The sequence below is a fragment of the Trachypithecus francoisi genome, unplaced genomic scaffold (genome assembly GCF_009764315.1).
Source record: "Trachypithecus francoisi isolate TF-2019V2 unplaced genomic scaffold, Tfra_2.0 Lachesis_group12, whole genome shotgun sequence".
Classification (NCBI taxonomy): Eukaryota; Metazoa; Chordata; class Mammalia; order Primates; family Cercopithecidae; genus Trachypithecus; species Trachypithecus francoisi.
Genome location: NW_022681457.1, coordinates 103,700,105 through 103,721,461, shown reverse-complemented (window position 1 = coordinate 103,721,461; position 21,357 = coordinate 103,700,105). Strand labels below are relative to the sequence as shown.

General features: G+C 47.0%; 1 protein-coding gene across 4 annotated transcripts in view; it reads right to left on the bottom strand.

Moving 5' to 3' along the window:
* Positions 1–9,782, bottom strand: part of EIF4G3 (eukaryotic translation initiation factor 4 gamma 3) — a 382,044-nt gene extending 372,262 nt beyond the window's left edge. For 3 of the 4 annotated variants that reach the window (XR_004441055.1, XM_033227962.1, XM_033227969.1), the window contains exons 1-2: positions 9,524–9,782; positions 9,323–9,431 (exon numbers count right to left, since the gene is read on the bottom strand). Coding sequence is in view for 2 of the 4 variants with exons in the window: in XM_033227962.1 (XP_033083853.1) it covers positions 9,323–9,431; positions 9,524–9,641 (227 nt within the window). In the remaining 2 variants the exon portion in view is untranslated. Of the gene's footprint in view, positions 1–7,887; positions 7,943–9,322; positions 9,432–9,523 lie in introns of those variants that run through there. The other variant, XM_033227975.1, reaches the window with a different exon arrangement.
* Positions 9,783–21,357: the final 11,575 nt, after the last annotated feature.

The window sequence follows — 21,357 nt, the reverse complement described above, 5'->3', positions numbered from 1 at the left end:
TCACGAGGTCAGGAGATCGAGACCATCCTGGCTAACACAGTGAAACCCCATCTCTACTAAAAATACAAAACAAAATTAGCCAGGCGTGGTGGTGGGCGCCTGTAGTCCCAGCTACAGGCTGAGGCAGGAGAATGGCGTGAACCCGGGAGGCAGAGCTTGCAGTGAGCCAAGATTGCGCCACTGCACTCCAGCCTGGGCGACAAGAGTGAGACTCGTCTCAAAAAAAAAAAAAAAGTGGTTATCTCTACTAATAAAATTATGAGTGATTTTTTACTTCTCTTTTCTATATTTTTCCAAAATTCTCATTTAATTATATGTTGTTCTTATAATCATAACTTTTTAATAATAATATTTAACTACAGATGTTGTTCCTCTTTGGCCTTCATACCAACCCTAATCCTCAGTATCTATAATGTACTTCACATACAACTCAGGCACTTCAGATGGCTTTGTAAACTGGGTCAATGCTATTCCATCTGAAAGAAAATTATAGAATTATTTTCAATTCAATTATACATCAATGCAAAATAATTTGAGGGCAGCTCTAAATGCTATAAGTGAGTTGTGATGCCATCTATATTAATCCTAAAACTAATCTTCAAATGATTCCCAAAGTCCAACACACTTAACATTTCACTTAACAAATATTTACAGGCCAGGCGCTGTGGCTCACGACTGTAATCCCAGCACTTTGAGAGGCCAAGGCAAGCGGATCACAAGGTGAGGAGATTGAGAACATCTTGACCAACAGGGTGAAACAAAATACAAAAATCAGCCAGAGGTGGTGTGTAGTCCCAGCTACTCTAGAGGCTGAAGCAGGAGAATCACTTGAACCCGGAAGGTGGAGGTTGAAGGGAGCTGAGATTGTGCCACTGCACTCCAGTCTGGGCGACAAGAGCGAAATTCCATCTCAAAAACAAGTAAATAAATAAATTTACAGACTGCCTACTCTCTGTCAAGCTACTCTCTAGATGCTAGCAATTCCACAGTGAACAAAACTAACAAAAATCTCTGCCTTCATAGAGTTTACATTCTATTAACAAAATTCAGTGTCTTCTAAGAGTCAGGCAGCACATAGCGGGTTCAACAAAGTACAAAACAAGCCAGGTGCAGTGGCTCACACCTGTAATCCCAGCACTTTGGGAGGCTGACATGGGCAGATCACTTGAGGTCAGGAGTTCGAGAACAGCCTGGCCAACGTGGTGAAACCCCACCTGTATCCAAAATACAAAAATTAGATGGGTATGATGGCACGCACCTGTGATCCCAGCTACTCAGGAAGCTAAGGCAGGAGAATCACTTGAGCCCAGGAGCGGAGGATGCAGTGAGCGGAGACTGCACTACTGCACTCCAGCCTGGACGACAGAGACTGTCTCAAAAAAAGAAGTACAAAACAATTACTAGTTAATGAAGATCATGGCTGGGCACAGTGGCTCACACCTGTAATCCCAGAACTTTGGGAGGTCGAGGCGGATGGATCACTTGAAGTCAGGAGTTCAAGACCAGCCTGGCCAACATGGCGAAATCCATCTCTACTAAAAATACAAAAATTAGCTAGGTGTGGTGGTACACACCTGTAATCCCAGCTATTCAGGAGGCTGAGGCATGAGAATCACTTGAACCCAGGAAGCAGAGGTTGCAGTGAGCCAAGATGACACTCCAGCCTGGGTGACAGAGCAAAATCCTAAAAAAAAAAAAATTAAAAAAAAATTAAAAAAGACAGTAATAAAAACAAATTTCAAATGCACTTAAAATAGTTTAACTATCTCAAATTTCAGCTGAGCTACAGGAGATTGAAAAATTCCTTTTGGTTGGCAGCAAGCCAGAGAACTGGAAGCCATTTGAGAATTCAGAAGTCGCTTGGGAGCCTGCAATATTTCATCTGTGTAAGTCTCAGCTGCAGTTTATCCATTGCTTAAAGTCATATGTGTGGCTAATAATCAGGAACTAGTTAGTTTCCTATTATATTAGCTCAAAGTATTATTCCTTAGGCAAAAATAGATTGTGTCTTACCACAGTACTACAAGAGTTTATTCCAGAACTTACTTTCCCTCGTATCTCATAATGAACTAACTGTATCATCACCCAGAACAAACCAACAAATGACCATGGCAACCTTATTTTATGGTCTCACACTATCTCACAACTAACTATACAGTCTTCACCACTAAAGTTACAGAGAGCTTCAATCTCTTCGGCTGAATCTAACATTAACAAGCCTAAAACCAGAAGCAGCTTATATGAGCAAACCGCTTTGCCTCTGCCCCATGTTAGTATCTTCTAATATCAATAAGCCACCACAGAAACATGTCACTTACCATCAGACAAAGAAACCATTAATTGGTTTCTGTAAATCCCTCCCCTCTACTTGCAAGAATAACACAAATCTCAAAGGACAATCATAAGCAATCATAATTCAAGAAGGTCACTGAATAAATGAGTCCAGCCCCTACATTTCAGAGAAGGGATAACCAATGCCTGGAGCAGTTGCATGGTTAGTCCAAGATAAGATATCTATTACAATGAAAGAGCCAAACTCAAATCCAGGTTTTTTTGCCTCCAAATCAGGTGCACTTCTCAATACACCAAGGTAAATCTATTTTAAGGCTAGCAAGTACTGTTTCTAAGCCAAAGTCTAGTATCAAAAGGGCAAGGATATTATAAGATGCAGTGGGAAGGAGACCAGGAACAGACCAACCACAGATCAGATCAGATATGTAGCTCCTTTTCATACACTAATTCCTCAGATTATGATACAGAAAATACTTTGAATTTTTAGCTCGTGTTTGTCACTTTCTCTGGTATCTCCTCTAGCAAAAAAAAAGCAGCCGGGTGCGGTGGTTCAAGCCTGTAATGACAGCACTCCAGGAGGCCAAGACGGGCGGATTACGAGGTCAGGAGATTGAGACCATCCCGGCTAACTCGGTGAAACCCCGTCTCTACTAAAAAAAAAAATACAAAAAAACTAGCTGGACGAGGTGGCGGGCGCCTGTAGTCCCAGCTACTAGGGAGGCTGAGGCAGGAGAATGGCGTAAACCCAGGAGGTGGAGCTTGCAGTGAGCTGAGATCCGGCCACTGCACTCCAGCCTGGGCGACAGAGCAAGACTCCATCTCAAAAAAAGAAAAAAAAAAGCCTGAAACATGACTGAAATCCATTTGTTAAAACTCTACACAACAGCAACGGAATTGGGAAAAGTAGGGCGGCAGAAAAGAAAGCTATGTAAACCAGGGTTCTTATTCATTCTTCTAATTTAGCTGAGATGTCAACTTCTTTCAGAAAGCCTTAACTCCTCCTTCCCCAGACTACCCTCACAGCAGAATTATCACTGTACTTGCCTCATGACGTTTTGTTTACCCACCTCTACCCAAAAGGACCAAGTTCTTTGAGGGCAAATATTTCTACCTTAGCTCTTCAATCCTACATCTAGCACTGAGTGTAGCAGCACACAGTGGGTGCTGAATTAATGAATTTGTAAACTTGCCACATCTATTGAAGCCTCAATATAAATGGCAAAATGTGGCAATGCTCTCCATTTATTTATTTTTTGTTTTTGTTTTAGTTTTTGAGACAGAGTCTCACCGTCACCACGGCCCAGAGTGCAGTAGCGCAATCTCGGCTCACTGCAATCTCCGCCTCCCAGGCTCCCGCCATTCTCCTGCCTCAGCCTCCCAAGTAGGTGGGACTACAGGCACCTGCCACCATGCCCTGCTAATTTTTTGTATTTTTAGTAGAGACGGGGTTTCACCGTGTCAGCCAGGATGGTCTCGATCTCCTAACCTCGTGATCTACCCATCTTGGCCTCCCAAAGTGTCGGAATTACAGGAATCCTCTCCACTGATTTAAGATGTGGTTCTTGGCCGGGCGCAGAGGCTCACACCTGTAATCCAGCACTTTGGGAGGCCGAGGCAGGAGGATCACGAGGTCAGGAGATAGAGAGAGATCATCCTGGCTAACACGGTGAAACCCTGTCTCTACTAAAACACAAAAAATTAGCCAGGCATGGTGGTGTGCACCTGTAGTCCCAGCTACTCAGGAGGCTGAGGTAGGGGAATTGTTTGAACCCAGGAGGCAGAGGTTGCAGTGAGCCAAGATCATGCCACTACACCCCAGCCTGGCAACAAAGCGAGACTCGGTCTCAAAAACGAAAAAAAAAAAAGGTGTGGTTTTCAAACATTTTCTAGAAGACCTTTGATTTCGTTTTGTTTTGTTTTGTTTTTTTGAGGCAGAGTCTCACTCTGTAACCCAGGCTGCAGTGCAGTGGTGCAATCTCAGCTCACTGCAACCTCTGCCTGCCGGGTTCAAGCGATTCTCCTGCCTCGGCCTCCCAAGTAGCTGAAATTATAGGCAGGCGCCACCACACCCGGCTAATTTTTGTATTTTTAGTAGAGACCGGGTTTCACCAGATCAGGGCCGGGTGCAGTGGCTTAATGCCTGTAATCCCAGCACTTTGGGAGGCTGAGGCAGGCCGATTACCTGAAGCCAGGAGTTCAAGACCAGCCTGGTCAACATGGTGAAATCCAGGCTCTACTAAAAGTACAAAAATTAGCCAGGCATGGTGGTACACACCCGTAATCCCAGCTACTCAGGAGGCCGAGGGAGGACAATCACTTGAACCTGGGAGGTGAGGTTGCAGTGAGCTGAGATCACACCACTGCACTCCAGCCTGGGTGACAGAGCAAGACTCTTGTCTCAAAAAAAATAATAATAATAAATTTAAAATGTTATCAGAAACCCCAACATGGAAAATCAACGCATCAGTCCTAAGTTGGTTTAAACTCTCATGGTTTGATAGAAAACACTTCACTTTGATCACTTCTTGACTTTCTAGCTAAGATCAGGTATAGAAAATACTTCCCTCTGAAACCCATAAACCTAGGACAGGAAGAAGCAGCAGCTGAGCTGGAACTCAGGCATCTGAGTAACTTTCTTCCTTATCTCCGTCTTGTATCTGTTGCCCTCTGTCCTCCTATAGAAGGATCTGTACTCAATATTTGACATTTTCTTGATGGTGGGGCTTAGGAGCAGAAAGACTGCTGGCCACTAAATGAGCTACAGAATTCTAATTGCTAATTATAATGGTATTCTGCTTGAGGCCTTGCTAACTTCTGAACAAGCAGGAACATGCACTGAACCAAAGGCCTATGTCTTAAGGCTCAATAAGGTAAAGATAACCTACTTGTCCAGCAGTATGTGACTATTAACTAATTAAAACAAAGTACAGTATCATTGTGTTCTAGATTGCTCCTCATTTCTGTATATGGACCTTCCCCTGGCTCTCAAATATAGGAGAGTATTCTTCCTCCCATTCCCACACACAGGCTTGGTGAGAAACAGCCAAGCACAGTAAAAAAGGCATTCACGGGCTCTGGAGTCAGTCATACCAGTCTGAATCACAGACCACCACTTACTAGGAGAACCCTGGAAACATTACTTCTCTGCACTTCAGTTTCCTCATCTATAAAATATGGACAACACCGACTACCTTATTAAAGTTCTCCTGGGAATTAAATAAAATCATGCATGTCTGGTTCCCAGGATAGTAGGAACTCAATAAATAAATACTATTATTAATTATTCAGATTTAGCTTTGGTAGACATGCAAAAAAGAAGACAGAAAATGTTATTGGCTTCAGCCTGTAAGATAAAACTGAGTATCAATATAAAAATTAAAAAGGAAAACTCTAATACCAAAATAAGTAACAGGAATAGTGGTTTTTAATATATATGTCATATATGTATGACAGACTAGCTAAGAACATGAGGTATTTTCTGGTTAATACAGGTCTTTCCCAAATTTAGCTCCTACTAAGAACCCACCGCCTGATTTTCTTAACTATATTGGCTGCCCCAAAACAGTAACTAGACTCCCCAGAAGTGTCAGCAACCCTGAGAGAAATTACACCCTGAAGTCTTTCCATATAGAGAGAACATTGTGTATTCATAACAGACTGCAAAGTTGTACTTTTTAAGTCAGAACTACTTGGATACCTAAATTCAAACTCATTTATCTTGAATTATCTGAAGGGTGAGCAATTTCGATCTAAAGGGCTAGGCTTTTAAGGGGGGGCCAAGAACCGCCCCCCCAAAAAAATGTAAGCAGCAGTTTCTGCGTATGCACAGTTTTCTGTGGAAAGGGTCCATATAGCTTTCATCAAAATGTCATAGTTGTTTGTTACCCAGAAAAGGTTAAGAATCACTGTTAAGATTCTCCACAGAACCTCTTGGAACCTCATACGGGAAAGTCAGGGTGAGCATATCTCAAGGCAAATATTTTAAAGTGCTAATTTCATAACCTATAAACTTCATGCTGGATTATGTTATGAAAACCCTAAGCCTATTTCTCCATTCCTTTAGCACTTTTCCTATCAGAGTTTTTCTTTTTCCAGCCTCTACCATCCTGGCCTGCCCTCTGCCAGACCCCCAACATCTGCTGCTTTTAAGCCAAAGGCCACTACTTGAAATGGCCTTATGGGCCCTGCCATGCAATACTGATTCCTACTTTTAAGCGGGTTTCAGTTTATATTCAAATCCGTTAATAGTAACACTTCTCCTCATTTCTGATTTGTCACTTGAACACTAAGTATAAATGAAGGACATAGTGCCACGCAAATCTTTCTAGTATTTTTACAAATTTAAAATACCGTCTGGCCAGGTGCAGTGGCTCACGCCTGTAACTCCAGCACTTTGGGAGGCTGATCACACCCTACAAAAAATTTCCTGGACGTGGTGGCACACGCCTGTAATCCCAGCTACTCAGGAGGCTGAGGCATGAGAATCCCTTGAATCCAGCAGGCATAGGTTGCAGTGAGCCGAGATCACACCACTGCACTCCAGCCTGGGCGACACAGCGAGACTCTGTCTCAAAAAATAAATAAATAAAACTGTCTGAACTTATTAATTCAATGCAAACACAACTATACTCACATACTTTGAGGGTCTGGAAATCCATTCAAGCCATGAAAAGTGCAACTCCAGCTATGCACTCCTGCCAAGATGCTTAAATGTTATCAACTTATTGAACAGTGACCACTTGCGTCAAATACAAATGCCCATACTCCCTTAGGATAGAAAAACAGAACTGCTCTATTGCAATCCTTTTTTAATCAATACCCCATTACCAGTTGATAACACTTCACCACTGGTGTGTTCTGATGAAATCTACAACCTATACTTCATTTACTGTTTATACAATAAAATGTTCTATTTTTAGCAATTGTAACCTTTCAGTGTGTAAAAGCAAACAGAAAATAATAAGAGCTGTGAAACACATCAAGAGGAAGATTAATTTTAGCTTCAATGGCATGAGGCAAAGTAAAAACTTAAAGGCACACCAAAGTAAGTATTCCATTCAACTAAAATTGGTTTAAAATTATCTACACTGGAAATTACACTTAAATTTATCTCTTTAACAGCTGCTTTTTATTCAAAAGAAAATTGTTTCAGTTTTTAACTACTTGAATGTTGCAACCAACTCAGAGTTTTTATAAGTCCTTTGATGAAATGCACTGAGAAAAAGCATACTTGAAACACAGCTCTTCGTGTCCCAAAAAGCCACCAAATTCACCAAGCAGTGTCACATTTAGCACTGCAGTCCTTACTACTCTGTACATCAAGGACACCTACTACAGGTTTCCTTTCATTTCTGTTTAATTACCAAAACAACTCAAAGATGCAGGTAATGAGTAATTTACTTAGTGGCACAATTCAGAAACTTAAAAGTCCTAACCGAGTACAGGCAATCAAGGTAAAACATGAAATTAGAAAGGAATTTAAACTCACAAAGTAGTAAGCAAAGACAGGTTTAAGAGATCCAACAATGAACTCTGCCTTGAAGTCGGCAAACCAGCCAACCTTCCCCAACCCCAGAGACACTGACCAAAACTAACCAGGTTTTCCATAAGCAACGCTAAGTTATCACTACACCTTCTCATCGGCGAACAATTCCTAATTGAACACAACCACGCAGGATAAAAACATTATGAAATCAGTACACACGTCACACTGGAAAGGAATTTATCTTTACACTGCACCACGGTGCCTGGATTGAAAAACATGAAACTAGATTTAAAGAACAGAGAAAATGACACTTGGCAGAAAACAAACAATGACCTGAAATGACTCTAGAAGGAGACTGCTTTCCCTTCTCAAAGTAATCTATACAGACAAGAATCAAACTACAGACTGTGAAACAATCTGGGGACCTCACAGCAGTTAGCTTCTTACTTGCGCAAACATCCTACAATCTCTAAAAGTCAAACACACGATAACACAAATACAACACCACATCAAACATCCAATCATTATTGATTTACACAAATACAGTGGGTGCAGGGAGGAGGTGATGCATGATGAAATGTTATTCTCAGGTACGCAACACCTTTCTAAATCTCCGTGGAATTCATGAATTCAACGTTTTACCTTCACTGGTTAGTTTTTGACTAAAATACCCCATCACCAAGTCTTTTCAATCAAAGCTGTCCAAAATTCTACAGTCGAAACATTCAATACTAGACTTTCCTCCAGAAGCCCTGGTAACTCGCTAGACATCATCAGGCCTACGAAGAGTAAATCAAAGCCCATTAAAAATATTCAGCCTAACACAAATCTTCCAAGAAGTGAGACTTTTGTGGGTGATGGGTAATGTCAGTGAACTTCCTCTTCCTTTAAAAAGGTCAAAGACAGGGAAGCGTTCGGCGTCACATTTCCTCCTTAGATCTGGATCTACCACAAACCACATCACAACTCTCCCATTACCAAAAAAAACTATCCAGAGGAACTGCTTTCTGTACATTTTCACCTTAGACCGAAAATCCAACTTACCTCGGAAACAAGCTGATTAGTTTCAAACAAGAAATTTACCAATAAAGTTTATTACGTACTAATAATAATTAGGGAAGCCCATCGTGTCCCGCTGTAGGGGGAGCCGAGGGGAGGTGAGGAGTAGAAGGGTGTAATCCTCACAACAACCAGAGAAAAGCCTTCCCTGCAGGGTTGGTCCCAGGCACCAAGCAAATTCTGGCCAATAAAAAGGGGGAAGGCACCTTAGGGGAGAAGGGTCCCCAAGGTCTAAAAGGAAGAGGCTGCAGAGGCATGGCCAAATGGAGCTAGCTTTCACAGTACTGCTGAGGGTCTCGGGGTCCCCCCGCAGTGCGGCTGCCGGGGCATCCCAAAAGCTCCGGCCAAGCCCGATGCAGGGGCTTGAGCCGCTGCCCGGTTCCAGGTTGGGCTGTAGCGGCCGACAGCAGGGTCCCCTGGGCTGCGGGGTCCCCCTGGGCTGCGATGACGAGAACCGAAGGGCCGACAGGAAGGTGAAAAGGATACTGTTGGGGCGCCTGGGTCTGGAGGGCCCTGATGTTCGGGTGAGGAGGGGGGGCCGCCGCCGCTGCCGCCGCCGCCGCCGCCGCCGCTGCCGCCGCTGCTGCCGCCGCCGGTGAGGAGGCGGTACCGCTGCTGCCGCCGCCGCCGCCGCCGCCGCCGCTGCCGCCGCCGCCGCCGCCGCCGCTGCCGCCGCTGCTGCCGCCGCCGGGTGAGGAGGCGGTACCGCTGCTGCCGCCGCCGCCGCCGCCGCTCCGGTGCCGGGTCCGGTTCCTGCTGCAGTCGCTGTGCCTGATTTCAGAGCCGGTTTCTGCGGTAAACTCATGGCAAAGCGAAGCCACCAACCCCCCCAGAGCGGGACCGGGCGCGCCGGGGTGCAGGGGCCGGGGGCAGCGGGGGAGCGGGATGGGGGCAGACCCGGGGAGGCGGCGGGAGCGGGGGGCTGGGGGGAGCCTGGGAGGAGGAGGAGGAGGGGGCCGGGGCCGGTCACACACGCCCGACGCCGCCGCCGCCGCCGCCGCCGCCGTCGGCAGCAGCAGCCGCCCCGCGGGCCAGCACCACCGGCTGCCGGTCTCCGTGACAACGCGACCCCAGGGGGGGGGCCGGACCCGGCGGGGGCAGGAGGCGGAGAGACCGGACCTTTCACGGCAATATCCTCATGGGCCGGCGGCGGGGGATCTTTATCCCCCTCCCCGGGGGAAGCGGCGCCCTTCTCGGTAGCGGGGCTTAGGCGATGCCGGCGGATTTTCTTCACTCAACGAGCAGAGCATCCAACATGGCGCTGTGGCCGCCTCCAGCAGTCCGGCAGGACGGCCGCTCGGAAAACTTCGGGCTTTTTCGGAATGACTCGGGAGGCCGAGGGTGGAAAGCCTCTTCGGCTCTTTCCGGAGACTGCTAGGGGTCGGGATTCTTCGGGGACGCTCGGGTGCGTCCTCGGCCGCCGTTCGGGAGCGCTCAGGGGCTAACTCGCTTCCTCGGCAAAGATCGGCGAGGGGGGCTTCTCCGGCTTACAGCGGCGCGGGTGCGGGGCGGAGGGAGAGACCAAAGGCGAGGTCTGGCTTGCGGGAGTCCTCCCCTGCGGCCCAGCCTGGAAGAACAATGGTAATGGCCCCGGAGTCGGCTGTTCGCTGAGCCCTGCCCGCAGAGGCGGAGAGGCAGCGGCGAGGCGAGAAACCCCGGTTCCTGGGTAAGGAACCGCTTAACCGGAATGGAACCCGTTGGATAAGGACCCCCCGCGGGGACTTCGCATAACCAATGCCACCCGCCGGCCCGTAACTCACGCATTTCACACCCATTGTGTCGACACTTCCTCTTCAGACGCTCTGAGAGGTGAATGAGGAGCACCGTTTCCAGAGGACACAGAGGAAATGTGACTGGCCCAAGGTCATCTTATTGGGAAAGGACAGAGCCTAAATCTAAATGCCACCTTCATTTGGATGAACCTTGCTGCCTCCCATGTTGGCTGGGTACATGATCTGAGCCGCCATATCTAATCAGCAGCCTTAACTGAGGTCTGTGGATAGATTCAAACCTAGGCCTTCCCGAGGACTGGAGCACCTTTTGACCAGCAGCCAGTGATCAGCTCCCCAGTGTCCTATGCTGGGTGACATTTGTTGATACGGATTTTCTTCCCAGCTAGACCTGCCAAGATCCCTCCCACCCCCAACCCCGCACACTCCACTCCTTAGCAGGGGCCTTGTCCTAAGCACAGTAGCACTGAATGGGAAAGAATGGCAGGCATGGGCTGGGCGCCGTGGCTCACGCCTGTAATCCCAGCACTTTGGGAGGCCTAGACCGGTGGATCACTTGTGGTCAGGAGTTCAAGACCAGCCTTGCCAACATGGTGAAACCTTGTCTCTACTAAAAATACAAAAATTAGCCAGGCGTAGTGGCAGGCACCAGCTACTCCAGAGGCTGAGGCAGGAGAATCACTTGAACCCAGAAGGCGGAGGAGGTTGCAGTGAGCCAAGAGAGTGCCATTGCACTCCAGCCTGGGCAACAGAGTGAGGCTCTGTCTCAAAAAAAAAAAGAAAAGGAAAGGAAAGAAAAAACAATGACAGGCATCGTGGAGCAATCAAGTTTTAATATAATAGTTACCAGACATGGCACTAAACACTGTACCCTTCGTTATCTCAAGCAGTCCTGTGAAATAGGTAGTATCCATTTTACAAATGAATAAACTGAGACTGGGGAGGCTCAATACCATCCAACAACAGAAAAGCTGAGAAAATTGAGGCTCAAAACGCACAAAAGACTTTCCCAAGGTTGCATGGACAGTGTGGTTTGCAGAGCTAAGATTAGAGTCTAGTTCTGACTCCTGCTATCCTGCTTCACACACTGCCTTCCTTTTTCGTTGTTGTTTTTTGAGACGGAGTTTCGCTCTTGTTGCCCAGGCTGGAGTGCAATGGCACAATCTCTGCTCACCGAAACCTCCACCTCCCATGTTCAAGCAATTCTTCTGCCTCAGCCTCCCGAGTAGCTGAGATTACAGGCACGCGCCACCACACCTGGCTAATTTTGTATTTTTAGTGGAGACGGGGTTTCTCCATGTTGGCCAGGCTGGTCCCAAACTCCCAACCTCAGGTAATCCACCTGCCTCAGCCTCCCAAAGTGCTGGGATTACAGGCGTGAGCCACTGCACCCGGCCTGTTGTTGTTTTTAATTCATATAAAGTTCTACCCATAGTGGATGCTTAATTTGTGACAATCCCTGGGAGCCCCAAATGCTCTTGCTGGGATAAAAGAGCATCTGAAAGAGAGGGAGACCACAACCCCCTACGGCGTCTTTCTAGCTAGGACTCCATAGTTTCTGACATTGAAAAGGATGCTTCATCCCCCGTCTCCAGACTGGAAGACAGCAGCTACTTCATACTGTGGCATCTTAAACTGTCTGGATTTGTAACACCTGATTATTTAGGATGGAATTTTTTGCTCCTCTCCAGGCATGATTGGCTCCAGGAAGAATTTCCTAGTGGTCCTTCAGTTCCCTAGATTCTCCTTTCATTTTCTGAAATCTCAGGCATCCTTATCCCAATCAAAAGCTGTTCCCAGGCAAGGATTTGACTTCTCATTTACACTAGAGTGATAACAGGCTGATAATTGCCTAATCGTTATTCTTTTCTGAGCTAGTTTCATTTTCTAACTTAATAATAGCTGCAAGCATCAGACGATTACTGTGTGCCAGTCTTAGTAAGCACTTTATGAACATTATCTGTTTTAAAACTGATAGACCTTGGGCAAAATAATGTAAAAGTCCCTGATAAGATTCTGGCTGCAGGCGATCGAGAATGTTTCTAGGGAACAAAGTCAAAAAGGTAGAACTCTGTTCTTTCGTCCAAAAGAGTGGCCCTGCTCAAGTCAAGACCTCCTCACTTGCATACAGCAGCTAATATATCTATATAACAAGCAGCATATAGAGAGAGAGAGTCGTTTTGAGACGGAGTCTCATTGTTTCCTAGGCTGGAGTGCAGTAGTACAATCCCGGCTCACTGCAACCTCCACCTCCTGGGTTCCAGCAATTCTCCAGCCTCAGCCTCCCAAGTAGCTGGGATTACAGGTGTGCATCACCACGCCCAGCTAATTTTTTGTATTTTTAGTAGAAATAGGGTGTCACCATGTTGGCCAGGCTGGTCTCAAACTCCTGACCTCAAGTGATCCGCCCACCTCAGCCTCCCACAGTGCTGGGATTACAGGCATGAGCCACCATGCCTGGCCTATTTATTTATTTTTGAGATAGGGTCTCAGGCTGGAGTGCAGTGGCACAATCACAGTTCAGTGCAGCCTTGACTTCCCCGGGCTCAGGTTATTCTCCCACCTCAGCCTCCTGAGTAGTTGGGACTACAGGTTCTCACCACCATGCCCGGCTAATTTTTCTATTTTTTTTTTTTAATAGAGGCAGGGGTCTCACCGTGTAATCCAGGCTGGTCTCAAACTCCTGGGCTCAAGTAATCTGCCCACCTCAGCCTCCCAAAGTGCTGGAATTACAGGTGTGAATCACCACTGCCTGCTTCTACAAATTTAAAAACTGAGATTCAAAGATGTGAAAATTCTCGTAACTTTTAAGTAAATATACAGGGATTCAAACCCAAGGCATCTGACTCTAGGTCTGATTTGCCACATTGCCTTCAACATAGCAACCTACCCACTATGGCCAGAGGTACTGTCAACAAGAAAAGCTAGTTTTGTTAACTTTCCTGTTACCATCACCTTCAGGATCCAATCTAAATCTAAGGTCTTTCAGAGTCTGGGCTCTGCTTCCAATCTGCCATGCACTACCTCAAATTCAGAGCTGCAGCCACCTTGGTCTATTGGAAACAAAACCATTCTCCTTGCACTGGGGCCCATGTGCAGCCTGCTGCTACTCCCTGTATCCCTAAAACATCCTCACTCCCCTTAGCCAATTGGCTAATTCCTGATTGAAGGTTTGGCTCAAGCATCACCTCCTCAAGGCAGCCTTTTTTCACTCCCCAAGCTAAACTAGGGACCCTTCCTCTAGATCCTCTTGGCAGTGGATGCTTAAAACTCTCAGGGCACTCTCCACGAGTGCAGCCACTGGAAGCAAATGACCTGAGTTTGATTCTCTGCCCTACCATTGATTAGCTGTATGATCTTGGAGAACGTACTTAATTTCTCCAAGCCTTGGTTTTCTCATCTGTATAATAAAGAGGTTCTACCTCCTAGAGTTATCATAAAAAATAAAATAGGCCAGGCGCAGTGGCTCACGCCTGTAATCCCAGCACTTTGGGAGGCCGAGGTGGGTGGATCACCTGAGGTCAGGAGTTCGAGACCAGCCTGACCCACAGGGAGAAACCCCATCTCTACTAAAAATACAAAATTAGCCGGGCTTGTTGGTGCATGCCTATAATCCCAGCTACTTGGGAAGGCTAAGGCAGGAGAATCACTTGAACCTGGGAGGTGGAGGTTGCGGTGAGCCGAGATTGCACCATTGCACTCCAGCCTAGGCAACAAGAGCAAAACTCTGTCTCAAAAAAATAATAAATAATAAAACAAATGTGGCCAGGCGCAGTGGCTCACACTTGTAATCCTAGCACTTTGGGAGGCCAAGGCAGGCAGATCACGAGGTCAGGAATTTGAGACCAGCCTGGCCAACTCAGTGAAACCCCATCTGTACTAAAAATTAAAAAAATTAGCTGGGCGTGGTGGCGGTGCCAGTAATCCCAGCTACTTTGGAGGCTGAGGCAGGAGAATCACTTGAACCCGGGAGGTGGAGGTTGCAGTGAACCGAGATTGCCCCACTGCACTCCAGCCTGGGCAACAGAGCTAGACTCCATCTCAAGAAATTAATAAATTAATAAAACAAATGCAAAACACTTAGCTCAGTCCCTGGCTAATAGTAATTCTTGGATACGTTTTAGCAATTTTTTTTTTTCATTTATGCAGGGAGATTACTTGACTTTTTTTTTTTTTTTTTTTTTTGAGACAGAGTTTCACTCTTGTTGCCCAGGGTGGAGTGCAATGACACGATCTCTGGCTCACCACAACCTCTGGCTCCCAGGTTCAAGTGATCCTCCTGCCTCAGCCTCCCGAGTAGCTGGGATTACAGGCATATGCCACCACACCCAGCTAATTTTGTATTTTTAGTAGAGACAGGGTTTCTCCATGTAGGTCAGGCTGGTCTCGAACTCCCAACCTCAGGGGATCTGCCCGCCTCGGCCTCCCAAAGTGCTAGGATTACAGGCATGAGCCACCATGCCCGGCCAGAGATTACTTAGTTATTTAAAATATCTCTGACATCTAGCACTCAATAAATAGGATGTGAAATTTGCTGAATGACTGAATAATCATGAATTGCCTAAAGATTTGGTGTTACTCTGGAGAAGTTCTGAGTAACACAAGAGTCCAGACTGAGTCTCACTGCACAGGGAGAGAGAAAAGCAAGAGTATCCTAGAGCAGGCACTGCTAGCCCATGAGAGGGACATTGTGTCTTTGACCAGCCATCCACTGTTCCCAGAGCCCAATGCAGCCTCTGTCAAAGACCTAAATTCCAAAAGAGCTAGATGACAGATGAAGACTCAGCTTGTAAACTTGTACATTTCCTCAAAGCTGGGTGATGGTGCACTGCTTGTTACCATGTGGGATCATGGCTCTCTTTCCCTCAGTGAGCTGAGGATTGGCCCCAGGAGGACTACTTAGTTTCTTAATTAAGTCCACGAGACTTGGTTTGCTGTGTCCTGGCGACAAAGTCTTTTTGAAGAAAGTGGCTTGGTAATCTAAATTTTCCAGTCCCTAAGGGTAAAGTTCATCGCCCACCCACCGCCCCCCCCCCCAAAAAAAAAAAAAAACTTTCCAAAATGTTGTGGCAAGCTGGAGTTCTCTGACCCTTTCATTTTCCTCCTGGATGGACTGGCCTTTAAAAGTAAGCCATGTTATGCCAAGAGAAGGCATTTGTATTAGCCCAGAGAGACTTGAGTATCATTAGATACTTTGCATAGAAATATGCAAACGTCCACCAAGGCGTGCTGAGAATAGATCTAGACCCAAGGTAATTAAGGCATAGAGATGGGAGGCCAAAGGGGTTAAAAAGGAAGGATAGCTAGGTGTGGTGACTCACGCCTGTAATCCCAGCACTTTGGGAGGCTGAGGTGGGTGGATCACGAGGTCAAGAGATTGAGACCATCCTGGCCAACAAGGTGAAACCCCATCTCTACTAAAAATACAAAAATTAGCTGGGTGTGGTGGCGCTTACCTGTAGTCCCAGCTTCTCAGGAGGCTGAGGCAGGAGAATCGCTTGAACCTGGGAGGCAGAGCTTGCAGTGAGCTGAGATCGTGCCACTGCACTCCAGCCTGGTGACAGAGCGAGACTCCGTCTCAAAAAAAAAAAGGGGCCGGGCGCGGTGGCTCAAGCCTGTAATCCCAGCACTTTGGGAGGCCGAGACGGGCGGATCACGAGGTCAGGAGATCGAGACCATCCTGGCTAACACGGTGAAACCCCGTCTCTACCGTCTCTACTAAAAAATACAAAAAACTAGCCGGGCGACGTGGGGGTCGCCTGTAGTCCCAGCTACTCAGGAGGCTAAGGCAGGAGAATGGTGTAAACCCGGGAGGCGGAGCTTGCAGTGAGCTGAGATCCGGCCACTGCACTCCAGCCTGGTGACAGCGAGACTCCGTCTCAAAAAAAAAAAAAAAAAAAAGGAGGAGAAGGAAAAGGAGGAAGAGGAGGAGGAGGAAGAAGATGAGGCGGAGAAAACAAGATGAAGGAGGAGAAGGAAAAGGAGGAGGAAGAGGAGAAAAAAAGGAGGTGGCGGGGAGGAAGCTGGGCACTGTGGCCCACACCTGTAATCTCAATGCTTTGGGAGGCCTGGGAGTAGGATCGCTTGAAACCAGGAGTTCAAGACCAGCCTGGGCAACCCAGTGAGTTGCTATCTCTACAAAAAAAGTTTACAAACCACCTGAGTGTGATGCCACGTGTCTGTAGTCCCATCTATTCGGAAGGCTGAGGCAGGAGAATCACTTGAGCCTAGGAGTTTGAGGCTGCAGTGAGCTATGATGACATCACTGCACTCCAGCCTGAGCGACAGAATGAGACTCTGTCTCAAAAATAAGTAAATAATAAAATAAATAATTAGCCAAACATGGTGGTACATGCCCATAATCCCACCTATTTGAGAGGCTGAGGCAGGAGAATCTCTTGAGCTCAGGAGTTCAAGGCTGTAGTAAGCTACGGTTGTGCCACTACATTCCAGCCTGGACTACAAGACAAGACCCTGTCTCTAAAAAATAAATATAAAGGAAGAAGAGACTGTGGGGCTCCCACTTGAAATAGACATGGAGGAAGAAACCCCAATGGGAAAAGTAATGATTACCTCCATTCCCCGTACTGCAAGTATGCTCATGATGGGCCACAAATGCTCATCTGCACAGAGCTGAGCCAGCTGGCCCTTCCAAATGCCTTAGGGCCCAGGGATATGTGGTGGTGTGTGAGGGTCGTGGTTCCTTTTACGACTTTAAGACAGATCTGGATTCTAACCTGATAGACTAAGCTGTACCACCCTTAGTAAGTTTCCTAACTTCTCTGGACCATTTGCCCAATGAAGATAAGTCAGCCTCTAACAGATGAGAACAAGAAGTAAAGGAACTTGTCTGCAGAGACTGTCAACAGGGCCTAGGGCACAGTAGGCAGCTCAGCAACCCTTACTTCCTTCCCTATTCCCCTCAGGGCGAAGTTTCAGCCTCTTTGATTTAACATCAACTCTCACTTCTGGGGCCAAGCTGTCCTATTGCCCACAGCATGTGTGATTTCTTACAGCTGTCAGCAATTCCTAGAGTTGACCACAGCGCTTGCAGCCAGTGTGGCCTCAGATAGTTCAGGTTCACTAGGATGCAAAAGAGAGCAAAAAGTATTGTCATAGAATGTTTAAGATGGTAAGTGTTGCTATGTGTGTTTTAGCACAATTTTTAACAAGTATTACAGAGTCTGGTCGGGCTGGAAACACCCTTAAGGATTACCTTTCCCGGGCTCCTGGTTTAGGCATAGAGCACAGAACTGGAAAAGGATTTTCTCAAGCAAGTGAACAGCAGAGCCAGGACTGAACTCTTCTCTAAGGTGTCTCTCATGATGTGATCCTATCCTCTCATCTGGAAGTAGGATCCTACTGAGCGCAGTGGCTCACATCTGTAATCCTAACACTTTGGGAGGCCAAGGTGGGTGGATCACTTGAGCTCAGGAGTTTGAGACCAGCATGGGCAACATGGCAAAACCCTGTCTCTACCAAAAATACAAAAATTAGCCAGGCAGTGGTGGTGTGCCCCTGTGGTCCCAGCTACTCGGGAGACTGAGGTAGGAGGATCACTGGAGCCCAGAAAGTCAAGGCTGCAGTGAGCCATGACTGTGGCCGTGCACTCCAGCCTGGGTGACAGAACGGGACCCTGTCTCAAAAAAAAAAAAAAAAAAAGTAGGATCAGCCTGGTCGGTATCCTGTAGCTCACACCTGTAATCCTAATGCTTTGGGAGGCCAAGGTGTGAGGATGGCTTAAGCCCAGGAGTTCAAGACCAGCCTAGGCAACATAGCAAGACCCCACTTCTACAAAAAAAAAAAAAGATTACCTGTGTGTGTGGCACATTCCTGTAGTCCCAGCTACTTGAGCCCAGCCGTGAGCCGCGATTGTGCCACTGCAATTCAGCCTGGGCAATGGAGCAAGACCGTATCTCAACCCAGAAAAAAAAAAAAAGTCAAAGTCACTGGGCACAGTAGCTCCCACCTGTAAGCCCAGCTACTTAGGGAACTGAGGCAGGAGGATCGCTTGATCCCAGGAGTTCAAGGCTGTAGTGAACTGACAGCACAACTACACTCCAGCCTGGGCAACAGAGCAAGACCCTGTCTCTTTTATTTTATTTATTAATTTATTTTTTGACACAGAGTTTCACTCTTGTTGCCCAGGCTGGAGTGCAATGGCGTGATCTTAGCTCACTGCAACATCTACCTCCCAGGTTCAAGTGATTCTCCTGCCTCAGCCTCCCAAGCAGCTGGGATCACAAGCACCCACCACCATGCCCAGCTAATTCCTGTATCTTTATATATATATATATTTCTTTTTAGGGCTGAATAATATTTCATGGCGTGGATATACCACATTTTGTTTATCCATCCAAACACTGGGGAGATTTGAGTCGTTTCCACCTTTTGGCTATTGCGAATAATGCTGCTATGAATATGGGTGTACACGTATCTGTTTGGGATTCCTGCTTTCAATTCTTTGGGGTATATACCTAGAAATGGGATTGCTGGATCATATGGTAATTCTATATTTAACCTTCTGAGGAACCACCATACTGTTCTCCATAGCAGCTGTACCATCTTACATCATCTCTACCGGCAACACACAAGGGTTCGAATTTCTCCATATCCTCACCAACACTTGTTATTTTCTGTTTGTTTTGTGTTTTGTTTTACTTTTTTTGTTCTTTTGAGACGGAGTTTTGCTCTTGTCCCTCAGGCTGGAGTACAATGCTGCAATCTCAGCTCACTGCAACCTCCGCCTATCCGGTTCAAGCAATTCTCCTGCCTCAGCCTCCCGAGTAACTGGGATTATGGGCACTTGCCACCATGCCTGGCTAATTTGTGTATTTTTAGTAGAGATGGGGTTTCACCATGTTGTCCAGGCTGGTCTCAAACTACTGGCCTCAAGTGATCCGACTGCCTCAGCCTCCCAAAGTGCTGGGATTACAGGCATGAGCCACCGCACCAGGCCTCTTTGCCCATTTTTTAATCAGGTTGTTTATTTTGTTCTTGTTATTGTTAATTGTAGAAGTTCTTTCCAGCTCTGCCACTTTTATCTGTGTGTCCTTGAGGCACTGTGCCTCAGTTCACTAAATTGCAAAAAAACAAACTTTGGCCAGGCACAGTGGCTCACACCTCTAATCCCAGCACTTTGGGAGGCCAAGGTAGGAAGATCACTTGAGCTCAGAAGTTCGAGACCAGCCTGGACTCATCTTTACTAAGAATTTTAAGAATTAGCCAGGTCAGCCGGGCGCGGTGGCTCAAGCCTGTAATCCCAGCACTTTGGGAGGCCGAGACGGGCGGATCACGAGGTCAGGAGATTGAGACCATCCTGGCTAACATGGTGAAACCCCGTCTCTATTAAAAAATACAAAAAACTAGCCGGGCGAGATGGCGGGCGCCTGTAGTCCCAGCTACTTGGGAGGCTGAGGCAGGAGAATGGCGTAAACCCGGGAGGCGGAGCTTGCAGTGAGCTGAGATCCGACCACTGCACTCCAGCCTGGGCGACAGAGCGAGACTCCGTCTCAAAAAAAAAAAAAAAAAAGAATTAGCCAGGCATTGTGGTGTGCACCTGTAGTCCCAGCTACTCAGGAAACTGAGGTGGGAGGATTGCTTGAGCCTGAGAGATCAAGGCTGCAGTGAGCTCTGGTTACCCCATTGCACTCCAGCCAGCCTAGGTGACAGAGTGAGACCCTGTCTCAACAAACACACAAAAAATGTTAAAAACTCTATTAATTTCTACTTCCAAGGGTTATTGTGAGGGCTGTAGGCTAGCAAGCTAAAACCAACCACTAGTGTGTCTGTCCGATAAAAACAACAACTAACATTGACTGAGCACTCATTATATACCAGGTATTAGGCAAAGCTCTTGACATGCCTTAACTCATTTAATCAGGCTCTGTGTATGAATAATGCCTACATGTAGGAGGTGAGCCATGGCAGGGGCTTCGTTTTTTCCTCTGGCTAATCACCCAATATGTTCAGGAGGAAGCCGCTGGACCTGGGGGCAAGGTAGCCTTAGACCTTGCTGATGACAGGCCTTATTAGCACAACCCTCACATACGCCAAATCCACTAAGCTACCCCGTTGCTGAATCGACATGCACCTCCACCAGACCTGGCTCAGTGAAGGTCTCTAATATATGCCTAACAGGCCTCCAGCAGTCTCTAAGCCAAGGGGCTTCACCCACTCACCTGCACTTCTCATCTTGAATCTGGAAACCACATCCTTCTACCCTGGGTGGCGCAGCCTTCCCCTGGCCCTGGTTGAACCTGATGCCATTTAAATATCCTGCCAAGCTTGCTGCCTTGGGAAAACCTTGGACACTGATTTACCTCCTATCTAATGACTAGAAGAGGAAGGTGGATTTCCAGATGCCCACAGCTGGTGTCAAGCACCAGGCTGGCTCCAGTGATCTCCGTGGGAGCCAGCCTGCCAGCCTGGCCTGGCCTGCCCATACTCCCGACACCTAGAAGAGACTGAAGCGTTGCTATGCTATGCCTTTTCCCACCAGCAGGAGAGTGAAAATAGCAGTGATTTAGAATTAATTCTGCAGATGAACATGTTTCGGTTTCCCAAATTTGGCAATCTTTCTCTCCTTGTTTTTTCCACCTTCATTGCATGCCTTTTCTTCTACTTGAATAGAGAAGATGAAGAAGATGCTTGGTTCTCATCTTTCATGCAGGGTATGTGGGTATTAGGTAGAGTCCGGGTTCCTCAGCTGGGCACCTACTGCCCCATCACTTCTGGTTCTTGCCAATCTCTGCAGCCTCAGTTCCCAGCCCTCTCTCACTGACATGCACC